General features: G+C 52.6%; 1 protein-coding gene across 7 annotated transcripts in view; it reads left to right on the top strand.

Annotated features, from left to right (window-relative positions):
- Positions 1-11,680, top strand: part of SETD3 (SET domain containing 3, actin N3(tau)-histidine methyltransferase) — a 74,366-nt gene extending 62,686 nt beyond the window's left edge. For all 7 annotated transcript variants that reach the window (XM_001925288.6, XM_005666437.4, XM_084970163.1 and 4 more), the window contains 5 exons: positions 4,120-4,194; positions 5,380-5,546; positions 6,453-6,538; positions 9,467-9,627; positions 10,361-11,680. In XM_001925288.6, the coding sequence (XP_001925323.1) occupies positions 4,120-4,194; positions 5,380-5,546; positions 6,453-6,538; positions 9,467-9,627; positions 10,361-10,810 (939 nt within the window). In that variant the 3' untranslated portion in view covers positions 10,811-11,680. The remainder of the gene's footprint in view (positions 1-4,119; positions 4,195-5,379; positions 5,547-6,452; positions 6,539-9,466; positions 9,628-10,360) is intronic.
- Positions 11,681-12,199: the final 519 nt, after the last annotated feature.

Raw genomic sequence — 12,199 nt, 5'->3', positions numbered from 1 at the left:
TTAGATCATTGGTTCCTAAATTTGATAAATCATTGGAGTTACTGTCTTTACTTCTAAAATTTAAAAAGTACATACTTTATTGTAAACAAACCAAACCAATGATGCAAAACAGACTCCTCCACAGTGAAACTCAGTGGCCCCCATGGCCTGTCCACTCAACGCCTCCTGGTAACTGGTCAGTGGCTTTTTTTTTTCGGCCATGTCCTCGGCATGCAGAAGTTCCTGGGCCAGGGATCAAACCCAGCCACAGCTGTAACCAGAGCCACAGCAGTGACAGCGCTGGTCCTTAACCCACTGCGCCACCAGGAGGCCCCTTTGGTCAGTTTTGCTGTGCATTCACCCCTTCACATACCCTGCGTACCCCCGGTTTCGTACGTCTCGAGTCGGTGACAGTAACTCCACACCAGCTACAGCTTTCATGTAAACTCTAAACTCCCCCACCCCAAAAGCAAAAAAAAAAAAGTTTATCTCAAAATAAAAATAATGAATTGATGACCACCACGAGTTCTGTATTTCCACTAATGGGACTCTTGAGACTTTCATAAAGTCTTAACCCACCGCAGTCCTGGCGGGAGCATTGCTGATCTCGAGAAGGTGTATCCTCCATGTCAGTCCTTTTGCTTTCCACATGCTTCGCTCTCCTGCACCTTTGTCGAACTGTTTCCATTGTAATTATAAGACGTCATGGGAAGTTTTGTCTGGTAGGATTTAAGAATCTATTTTAACTCCATGAACTTGCATGTTACACATATTAACAGTTAATCTCTTTTTTTTAAAAGAAGGTTCTTACATTTCAGGCTCGACTTTTCAGACAGTAGCTGTCTTTTGTGTGTGTGTCTATCCTGACAGTCGTTGTCTGATGTGACTACCGCCAGGGGAGCAGGTAGACATTTGTAACCCAGCAACGAACGCTGTGCGCTCTGACGGTGTCCCCGAACCTGGTTACGGGGGTAGAAAGGGGAGCCTCGAGTCGGCGACAGTGAGGAGGAGGGGCGCAGGAATGTAGGGGCCAGGCGGCCCTGAGCCCATTCCCCAGCCACTCGGAGAAACAAACAAGGGACTGGTTTATGAGGCGTCCGTGTTGGGCTGTGTCTCGGTTCTGCACGATTTGCTCAGAACTGAGCAGCAGGGCTGCCCTCCCTTCATCTATGGGGAAGGGCCCTTCTAAGTGTTTTTTCGGGCCACTGCATTAGTTCCAACAGGTAAAACGTGTTGGAACGACCAGCCGTGTGTTTGAGTGTGGGACTCTACCCATCAGGCTGGCAGGGCTTTGGGAGACTTAAGCAGAAGGCTTTTCTGTTAGAGTGCTGAAAGATCTGAAACACTTAGATTTGCATGAGGCTTCCAGCCCCAGAGTGAACGCCCAGGTTGGGACAGTAGCAGAAAGACCTTGCTCAGCCTGTCCCCACCGCACCCCAGCGGCCAGGTCTGGGTCCCACACACCTCGGCCCTGCGGGACCTCTGCACCTGCAGTTCCCGAGGTCCCATCAGGCAAGGCCGTCCTGAGCGCCACAGGCCCCCTCCTGGCCGCGCCCTCTGCCTCCTGGCATCTGCCTGCTCCTCCGGCAGAGTGCTAGCCCTGCCCTCCCCTCCAGCCTGCCCCACCTCCTTCTGCCCCTGATGTCCCCGTCAGGGCCCTGGGTACCGCACGGTGGGCTGCCGGGCTTCCAGGCTGGGAGGTCTCGGGCACTCCCGATTCCACACCTTGTCGTCAAGGTCACGTCTGGGGCTCGGAACGCCATGTCGATGCTCTTGGGCAGGATCTTCCTGGAGCTGATTGTGATCCCGCGTCAAGCTGTCCTGTGCGTGAGCACGAGCCAGAACACCTGGCTTTCCTTGCTCCTCCTGCTTCTCACATGTCTCATAGGTCTTTGCACATCCGAGAGTGAAGGGATTGCTAGGTATATGGTTAGTGGGCCACTGGTTCTGGGGATACTGGCTTTATTTATTTATTTATTTATTTATTTAGTCTTTTTGCTATTTCTTGGGCTACTTCCACGGCATATGGAGGTTCCCAGGCTAGGGGTCGAATCGGAGCTGTAGTTCCTAGCCTACGCCAGAGCCACAGCAATGCAGGATCCGAGCCGCGTCTGCAACCTACACCACAGCTCACGGCAACGCCGGATCCTTAACCCACTGAGCAAGGGCAGGGACCGAACCCGCAACCTCATGGTTCCTAGTCGGATTCGTTAACCACTGTGCCACGACGGGAACTCCCGGGATACTGGCTTTAAAGAGGAGTCCATCCCCAAATACCTTCCCGTAGACGCAAAAGTGATCTTCTGAGCTGTGGATCCTTTTATTAGCACATAGCACGTAGCACGTGGCGCTGTCTTGAATCGCGATTCTCCGGGATAAAATGAAGAGATCAAAGTAACGACTGAGCGGTCATTCCCATCTGAGCGAGGAAGGGGGCGGCTCTGAGGGGCAGGTTTCTGAGAAAGCACTTGTAACACAAACTGGGGGCCCCAGTCTTCTCCCAGAGGCGGGAGGTGGTGGGTTCTGCGTCAGGCAGATACTCTCAAGGGCAAGGGCAGGATCAGGTGCTCGGTTTGGTGAGCTAAGCTGCAGGGCACAGAGGTGAAAGGGGTCAGGCTGCAGGCCTGGCTGGCAGGGCCAGGGACACAGATCAATACCCTGGCTTGGGGTGGGAGGTTAGGGGGGTGGAACACGGCGGGGGCGGTGCATGGTGAGGGGAGTCACCTTCAGAGAAGCCAGGACTCAGGCAAAACTGGAGCCCTTGGAATTCCCATTGTGGCTCGGTGGTTAACAAATCCGACTAGGAGCCATGAGGTTGCGAGTTTGATCCCTGGCCTCACTCAGTGGGTTAAGGATCTGGCATTGTTGTCAGCTGTGGTGTAGGTCCCAGATGCAGCTCGGATCCCGTGTTGCTGTGGCTCTGGCATAGGCTGGAGGCTATAGCTCCGATTGGACCCCTAGCCTGGGAACCTCCATATGCCACAGGAATGGCCCTAGAAAAGGCAAAAAAACAACAACAACAAAAAATGGAGCCCAGGGGAGCTTCAGGCCCAAGGAATTTGGATTCCCTCTTTTATTTTTTGCTTCTTAGGGCCACCCCCACAGCATATGGAGGTTCCCAGGCTAGGGGTCCAATTGGAGCTATAGCTGCCGGCCTGCACCACAGCCCCAGCAACGCAGGATGCAAGCTGCCTCTGTGACCCACACCACACCCCACTGAGCGAGGCCAGAGATTGAACCCGAAGCCTCAGGGTTCCTAGTCGGATTTGTTTCTGCTGCGCCTTGATGGGAACTCCAAGAATTTGGATTCTCTCCTTGAGGCAAAGTGGAGCGCCACTGAAAGGCTTTAAACTGGAGGGACGGTGTTTGTCCCCGGGGTTGTTATGGATTTGAGATCATTTGGGAGGTTTTTGCCTGTGATCAGCTTGGCAAGGCCTCAGCCGTCCAGGGGATGCTGGGACAGACAGAATCCATAACATGCTGACCAGCTGAGGCACAGGGAGCTTGGGGATCTAAGTGACCACGACATGGCCTGGACAGGAGAGATGGGAGATGCGGGTTTTCGGGGTGGTCCGTGGATTTTCGTATTTGTCTGTAATGGGTTTAGAAACTGACAGGATAGCTCCTAGCAGAAGGTGAAAGTTGGCTTATTTCTCCTTTGCTGGTCTGAAAGTTTTAAGTTCTCTGGTTTCAGAGTAAAATGTGCATGTAATTCAGAAGCAGAGCTTTTCATGCTGCCCGTTCCTTATCCAATGGGAGACCCACTTTGGATAGGCTCCATTTGCAAGTCAATTAGAGTTCTGAGATCCTGCTTCCTTCCTGGTTGGGGGAGGGGGGTGCTGGATGGCGGTATCCTTGTAAGGAAGGCTTAGGTTTGGCTGAGACCAGCAAGGGTTCATCTGTACAGGGCATTTTCCCAAGAGCGAGTCCCTCGCTGCAGGAGCAGGGTCTTCCCTAAGAATTTCTGGTGTGCATAGAATTAATTAAAGTAACTGCAGTTCTTTGCTCAGTTGTGTGAAGCAAGCAGAACCCACCCCTTTAAGGAGCTTTGGGTAGCTCTCATCCTCTAATTGCCCCCCAAAAGGCCCTCCTGAGCGGGAGCACTTAGAGGTCCTTGTCTGTCCTTTCTCCCTCGGCCAGATCACCACCGGCTACAACCTGGAGGACGACCGCTGCGAGTGTGTGGCGCTGCGGGACTTCCGGGCCGGAGAGCAGGTGGGTCCCCGTGCTGTGCTGAGAATTTAAAAGGGTGTCTAACGCGGGCAGGACAGTTTGGGGCTTCTGGGTAAGGACTGCTTTCTGGACTAGACGTTGAGACTCGGCTGTGATGAGCATCGGGTTTGGCACGGACCTTGAGGGCCACCAGGGAGAAAGAGTTGAATGCAGTTACTTGTACAACTGACCCACTGTTTGTAACCCTGACCACTAGAAATGCACTTTCTCCAGTGATGGAGAGCAAATCCTGCGGTTGTATAAACTGCAGCGTTTTCGTATCTTTTTCCGTTGATTGGAACCTTCTCTAGAAAGAAGCAGTTTGGAGTTCCCTTCATGGCTCCGTGGTTAACAAATCCGGCGGGGAACCATGAGGTTGCAGGTTCAATCCCTGGCCTTGCTCAGTGGGTTAAGGATCCGGCGTTGCCATGAGCTGTGGTGTAGGTCGCAGACGTGGCTCGGATCTGGCGTGGCTGTGGCTGTGGTGTAGGCCGGCAGCTGTAGCTCCGATTGGACCCCTGACCTGGGAACCTCCATGTACCATGGGTGCGGCCCTAGAAAGACAAAAAGACAAAAAGAAAAAGAAAAAGGAGGCAGTTTAAGTGGCAAAAACATAACGGAACAGGACCCAGAAAAGCTGTCTTCGTGCACTTTCACTTCAGTCTGTGAAGTTTTAAGTAATAGTTGGGGCCGGGCAGGGCTAAGCCCTTCAGTAAGTTTGAAAATACACACCTGCGGTCCACCTGTCACCGAGCAGGTAACCCCAAAGAACAACGTAGCCCACTGCCCTTCCAGGGGAGACGAAGTGAAAAAATATCAGCCTCTCGAAACCCTCCTGCTACGTGCAGAATTGCCACAGCATCTAGAAATGAGTTTCTGACAGACGCTGACTTAATAAACCCTTGTTCCTGAAAACGCTCTCATAGTCGGAGGAGAGGCGCGGGGGGAGAATTCAGTGCAGGCCCAAGGTCCCAGGGAAGCGGGTGGGGGTGGCCACGCTGGCTCTCCCCCGGCCCCGCCCCCAGTGCACTTGGCCTTCCAGGCAGGTGCACGGTCCTCCGCGCTGTTTGCCTCCTGAGTGTAAAGTCGCTTTAAATGTATGAGAACTGATCCTTTGCCCTGCTCTGTACTGAGAATGGATCTTAAGTTTCTTTTATATCCCTTTATTTTTTCTTTACTGCATCTCAGATTTACATTTTTTATGGCACTCGGTCAAATGCAGAGTTTGTGATCCACAGTGGTTTTTTCTTTGACAATAATTCACACGACAGAGTGAAAATAAAACTTGGAGTGAGTAAAAGTGACAGGCTCTACGCTATGAAGGCCGAGGTCCTGGCTCGCGCTGGCATCCCCACGTAAGTAGGAAAAAAAAAAAAAAAAATCTGTCAGCTCTTTCCTGTGGTACTTGAAGTATTTCCAGTGGCACAGTGTTTAATTGGCGTGTTAATAAAACTTCTCTACTGTAGTTTGTCTTAATCCCTTTATCCCTACCACACAGCACGTGTGCAGCACTGAGGTGCATGGCGATTTACCAGTGTTTTCAGATAAACCTAATTGTGTGGTTGGAGGTGTCCACAGCCAGTCGAAGGGGACGAGGCCTGAGGTGCCCGTTAGGTTAAATAAGTGCCTCCGTGTCGTGAGTGCCGTTCACCTTGAAGAGGTTAATGACCTGCATCAATTGGTTTCATTTAATTCTTTGCCACCATTAGTTTCCGTAATGAAGTCATGATCCCCAGCGATTTCAAGGATTTCTGGTTAAATCTTTCAAGATTTTCTTGCATTCGAGGTGCAAAATGATAAAGAAGACAAGAATGATGATTTATTGGCTCTCCGGGGAATGGAGGAACCATTTGTAATGAAAATGGATTATCTAGGCCTTTTTTTATTGAACTTGCCAATATTTGATTAATGATTAAAATGTGTACTCAACGTAAATTATTGTTAGCATTTTTTGGAGGAACCCCGGGTTTGCTTAATTCTCTGAATGGGTTGTATGCGACCTAAGATTAAGGCTACTAGGCTCTGAGAGCTACCTGCCGGCAGCGATGGTCACTGCCTTCCTTGTCGGCCAGCCTTTGCCTTCTGCCTTTGGCCAGAACTGACCGTTGTGTTGTGGCAGTTCAGGTGAGGAGTCAGGGCGACTCAGGCAGGCTCCAGGCTCCCAGCGGGAGCCCGCACAGAGCGGGGGGCAGAGGTGTCACTTCGGAGCGGTGGGTGGTCACAGCAGGGTCACTGATCTCCTTGCTGCTTCTTCTTGTCAGCTCCAGCGTCTTTGCGTTGCATTTTACCGAGCCACCCGTCTCTGCCCAGCTGCTGGCTTTCCTCCGAGTTTTCTGCATGACCGAAGGTAAATCATTTCAGGGAAAAGGGAAAAAAAAAAAGATGTTGACCTTTTTTATGAGTCCTAGGGAATGAGATTAGAGATGAACTTGCTTAAAATTAAAACACTTTCGGGGAGGAGTTTTGTGAGACGGCACTGTTGGACAAAGAAGAAATTGATCTGTTTTACCCTGGGAATATTTTATTAAATCCTCCATGGGTTGTCAGTCTTCACTTACAGTCGGTAATTCTCCACCGCACGGGAAGCACACTGACAGCATCCTAGATGGTGTAACCTGAGCAGAGTCCCGCGTCATAGGCGCGAGGGTGTGACGTGTGCTGATGACCCAAGACGGCAGAGCCTCATTCCACTCACAGGGCACTGATGCCTTTCGGTCCCGGGGGCAAGTTCAGAGTCTGTGGACACTGAAGTCGTCGGGTCGGCCGTGGCGCACGTGGGCCCGAGGACTTCATTTGTTAACCAGCTCTGGAGTGTGAATCTGAAGCTGCCAGCAGGGCTTTTCATGCCAGGCATCCAGTTGGAGTAAATAACACGGCAAATAGGATCTGTTTCAATGGCAAAATACTCTTCTCTGCAGCCTCTTACTTCAGGCTCCGAAAGAGTTACATTTATGTGTCCAGCATTGTTCTGTGTTTCCTTAAGACAAGCCACTTGGGGTCTCTTGTATGTGATCTGACCTGTTGCAGGTGTGGTTTCATTTTTCACCTGATAAGTTTCTCCAAATCCCCTGGTCGGGAGGTTCCACTTTTCGTTGAGTGTGAGTTGGCTGTTTTGTAAACCGCTTGGATCCTGTGCACGGCCCGGCTGCATGGGGTGGAGGGAGCAGCACCAAACTGAACAGCCGGATAAGCCTTCTTCCCTGGGAAGCCGGCCGCCCGCCAGGCCGAGGGCAGCTGGGCAGGAGCAGCAGGGCCGGGAGCGTGAGCCCGGGGCTCTGCCGTCCCCTCCGTCTTCGCATCTGCATCCAGAGAAGGGCGGCCCGGGTCTCCTTGACCTCAGGACGGAGGCGGCAGAAACTTAGTCCTAAACCACAGAGGCGATTCAGACACCCGCCACGGAACGCGGGGAGGCGCGAGTTGGCCCTGGTCTGGGCAGCCGTGGGGCTCTAGACTCACCGTCCCTGGCATGAGAGCCTTTGGCGATTTTGTGCCCTGGAAGTGCTTCATCAGTTCCGTGTCGGGGCTCACCATGGGCTTTTCTTGCGAATGATACAGGGAGAGGAAATTGAACGTCACAGTTCATACCCCAAAGAAGTCATCATTAAGAGGGGGGTGATGGGGGCCCCGATGCCTTGGGAGTCTCTGCGCGCTGGCACGATGCTGAATGTGGCGCCCACTTCGTTCCTCCTCCTCCTCAGCCTGGCGGGCAGGAGACGACGGGGAAACTCCTGGCCGCCCAGCTCGGGGGACCCGGGGAGTGGCCCTGGCTTGGGACCCGGCCCTGCCGACTCAGGGCCCGGGCGCCAAACACCCAGTGGCCACTGCTGGATGGCCAGGACCGCGGCCCACGGAGGAGACCCTAGTGCTGCGGGGCCTGGGGGGCCGGCCTCCGGGCCGAGGAGCCGGTGAGGGCCCAGGGAGGAGGGGAGAGGCGGCTGCCCAGGAGGCTTTGGTCGTTTCCCCGGAGCTCCGGGCAGGCGGTCGGGCTTGTTCCCAGACACGCGGGGCGAGTCCCGCTTCAAGTCAGCAGCAGAGAAGACACTCTGCTCCCGCCCCTCAGCCTCCAGCCCCAGCCTCCCGCCGTCGATGAACTCGGAGAGGCTGAGGAAGAAGAGGAACCCTAGCTTTAGGGGTTTCTTAAAAAGAAACTTCTTCCACTCGAAAAGCATTCTGAAAAACTTCATTACTTTGTACCAAGAATGTAAAGCGGAGGATCAGAAATCCAAATTTCATCATGAGCTTTTGCTAACAAACGCATCTTAATAAATTTCTTTTAAACATTAACTGCTATGTTCTTGAAAAAAAAAAAAAACCTGCCTGACTCATTTTAGGTCTGTTAATTCTCTTTAGTTTCTCTTTAGTCATCAAGAGACAATTTGTCATGTCAAGACAATTGATGCATTCTTTGAATCACTCTTACTAATACTAATAAAACTGTGGTTTGCTGGCAGCCGTTCTTCCATTGAATTGTAAATAGTGACAGCTGTGGGGCATTTTGCTCTGAAAGAGATACTGTCTCATAATTACATAAGAAGCCGGGGTATATTTCTCTTGAGCATGAATGGCATCGGCATGTTTCGGTCTTTTGAGGATGAGGTGCCGGGCGAATAGCTGCTCGGAGGAGGTGCCCGCCTCTCCCCTCTTCCTAGAGACACTTGAAGGTGATTGGGATGGTCACTTGTGTTTACTTGGGATTCCTGTTGAAATTCCTGACCAGTGAGGGGTACAGGCACATTCTTCATGACCTAAGATCTCTGTAGCCCATTTTCTTGTTTCAGTGTGTGGCTGACTTGTTATCACGACGAGACAAATAGCTTTGTAAGGTCAGCCACCTGGAAGCGGTCGGACTTCCGTTCAGAAGCATCTCTGGGTTGTGGCGCTGCTGCTTGTTTTCACCGCGTACATTGCGTACCTGAATGGCTCTTCCACCCTGTGTTGGTGTGACTGGGCTTGTGGTTTGCAAGAGGGGTGCTGTCAGAAGAAGGGGCGTCTCGCTGTAGGTCTTCTGTAAGAAGTGTCTCAAGAAACTGTCCAAAGGCCCGCGGGATGCCTCTGAAAAGCAGCGGAAAATGGAGTGCCTAGCCCTGACCCTGGGCCTCCGCAGCGCGGGGCTCTCGGCTCTTTTTCTTCCCTGGAACAGCCTGACTCTGCTCCGGAGAGTCTGCCGATGGCCCGGCTGATTGATGGGGGACAAGCCCTTTGTGAGGTGGACGGCTGGGTGAAATGAGGAGTCGTGCCGCTTCCCCTCACAGACGGCTGTCTGCGTTTCTTGCAGGGGAACTGAAGGAGCATTTGCTGGGAGAGAACGCTATCGATAGAATCTTCACCTTGGGGAACTCTGAGTATCCTGTTAGCTGGGACAACGAGGTCAAACTGTGGACATTTCTTGAAGACCGAGCCTCACTTCTTTTAAAAACATATAAAACAACCATTGAGGTAATTAGACGGATGAGGTGGAGATTGGTGCTGTGTCATGTTTTGAAAGAGCTCTCATAATAAGAGGGTCCGTCTTAAATGTAAGTTACTCTTACATTTGTAATTCTTTAGCAAATCATTGTGGATTCGATGATTTTTGTTCCACTTACTAATGTTTTTCAGTTTAACACGTTTACACCTACCAAGAGAATCAGGTTGAGGCATTGTTGATTAGAAGGCACATTTTTAAACTTATTTAATACCATAATTTCTAATTCATGTGACACGGCAAACCCAAGTTTTCATTTGTGCTTCCAGTGTTTACTCTTGGGTCGATGACTGCAAATACTTCTCACCCGTCCAGCCATCCATCCATAGGTCCAGTTGGCTGTAGTTGGCTGTCTGCGGCGGCCTGGGCACCAGAGGGGCACCAGACAGGATGGTTTTAAAATAAGTGGAGTTCGTGTCAGTGTTCCAGCACCATTTGATTTAGGCTTTTCTTTTTTTGTTTCATAGTCGTTTATTTAGGTACCACTTACATATGTTAAATTCACCCTTGTGAAGTGTACGCTTGGATGTAAGTGTGAAGCCAGGCAGCCACCCCCACAGTCAAGTTCTAGAACTTTCTCTCACACACCCCCCCCACCAATTCCCTGGCGGCCCATCCCCGGCAACAACTGAGCTGCCTTCTGTCAGTAGTGTTTGGCCGACTTAAGACGTCTTATAATTAATTTTGCTCTGTTGCCTTTTCCAGGAAGACAAGACCTTCCTAAAGAACCACGGCCTTTCTGTTCGGGCCACCATGGCCGTCAAGCTGCGCTTGGGGGAGAAGGAGATTTTGGAAAAAGCCGTCGAGAGCGCCGCGGCGAACCGGGAGTTCTACCGCCGTCAGCTAGAGACGCGGGCCCCACTCCCCAGGTACGAGGAGGGGAGCCCGGGGCTGCTGGAGGGCTCGGCGGACTCGCGGCTGCCCCTGGGCCTCAGGAACCTGGACGAGGAGGCCGGCGCGCAGGAGGCCCTGACGCTCCCCGAGGCCGTCCGCAGGGCGCGGGCCGCCGAGCGCGGGCTCCTGAACGGCGAGAACTCTCTCCCCAACGGGACCGGGGCGGAAAAGGGAAGTTCAGACGGAGAGGAAAGTCCAAGAGCGCCTGGAGCCGCCAAAGAGTCTTCCGACGGCAGCGAGGGGCTCGGCCGGGGGCGCTGAGAGCCGCCCGGCGCGGTTGAGCGCGCTCCGCGGACGGTCCGCCTGCATCGCTGTGCCCCTTGTTCACGTTGTTCTTCCCGCAGAGAGGAAAGTATGTTTTTGCTGCTTTATATAAACATGATTTTTTTTAAGTTATTTAAAAAGTCTAGCTGCCCTGTCCGATTAAGATTTGCCATCTTGCTCCGAGGCCAGACGAGCAGGTTCCCCAGCAGAGCCCGGGGGCCGCGGTGCCCTGGGACCCGGCGCAGACCCCGCTCAGCTCCTCCGGCGGCAGCGGGGTCCCACCGGCTGTCGTCCTGCCACCGGAATCAAAGCTGGCCCCGCCTCCTGCCCACTCGGCTCCGGGGTGGCGCCAGCTCCGGGTTTTCGGCGCCGAGGTGTGGCTGCTGGTTGTGGAGACGGGCTAGTGGTTAGGAAACTTGAGGGTCTGGGCGGAAAAAAAAAAAATTTTTTTTTTTTTCCCTAAAAAAGTAACACCCCAGTACCAAGAGGAGAGGTTAGGTGGCAACCTTATTTTTAATAGTTTTCAATGTTGATGATAATTACATAAACACACACACACATCTAGTGATTTCTGAAGATTTGTTTACTTCCTGTGTTCTGTTTGACTGTATGAAGAACTTGTCCTTCCTCCCTGAATCAGAGTAGGACATGCATCCTCCGCCTAATTTTAAATGTTGGCTCTGACTTTAAAGCGGTGCACCTGCCCCTCCAGCCCCGGCGGCGGAGAGCTCACCAGCCCGCGAGCGCACCGTGGCCGCGTTCAGGGCCGGGGGGCTCCCAGCTTCTCTGGTTGTCACAACAAGCTAGAGATTTTCAAAGCTACACTTTTGAGTAAAAAGCCTTATTAAAAGGAAAACATGGTTAATACTTTTGTCTCTTCTTTTCTTTGGAGTGCGACAGGCCCCTTGAATCGAGCTTTGGTGCAAACCACGCTGCTAGTCCACAGAGCAGGTTTTGAACCTGACCCGCACCATGTGCGTTGCCTGCCCTGGGGGCTCAGAGATGGGGACAGGCCCGTGCTCAGTCCCCTCCCCGGCCTGCGGTCGGGGGAGTAGCCGAGGAAGGCCAGCGACAGACAGCAGAGTCACACCTGGAGGAGCTCTTAGTTTCGGGGGAAGTGGAGGCGTGGGGCAGTGTCCTGGAAGGTGAGGCAGGGTCCATCCCCAGAAAGCCACCCGTTTGCAGGGGTGACCTTTTGCCCGTCTTTCTTAACTAGAGATTCTCCATTGTCTCTGGGGTCCATCAAAGACATCACTTCCCTGGAAAGAGAGGATGTAAGCTCTTCATGCAGCCATTTCAGGAAATCGGCTGCGCTCAGCTCACCTCCAGGCTGTTCTCAGTGTGTCTCCTTGGAGAAGACAGGTCTGCCGAGACCTTGCTTCATTC

This window comes from Sus scrofa, chromosome 7, assembly GCF_054392235.1.
Source record: "Sus scrofa isolate SSC_HxYL_T2T_F1_AM1 chromosome 7, Sscrofa_HxYL_maternal_Yorkshire_Landrace_v2.0, whole genome shotgun sequence".
NCBI classification, from domain to species: Eukaryota; Metazoa; Chordata; class Mammalia; order Artiodactyla; family Suidae; genus Sus; species Sus scrofa.
Note: the sequence above shows the minus strand (reverse complement) of the source record. Positions and strands in the feature narration are given on the sequence as shown.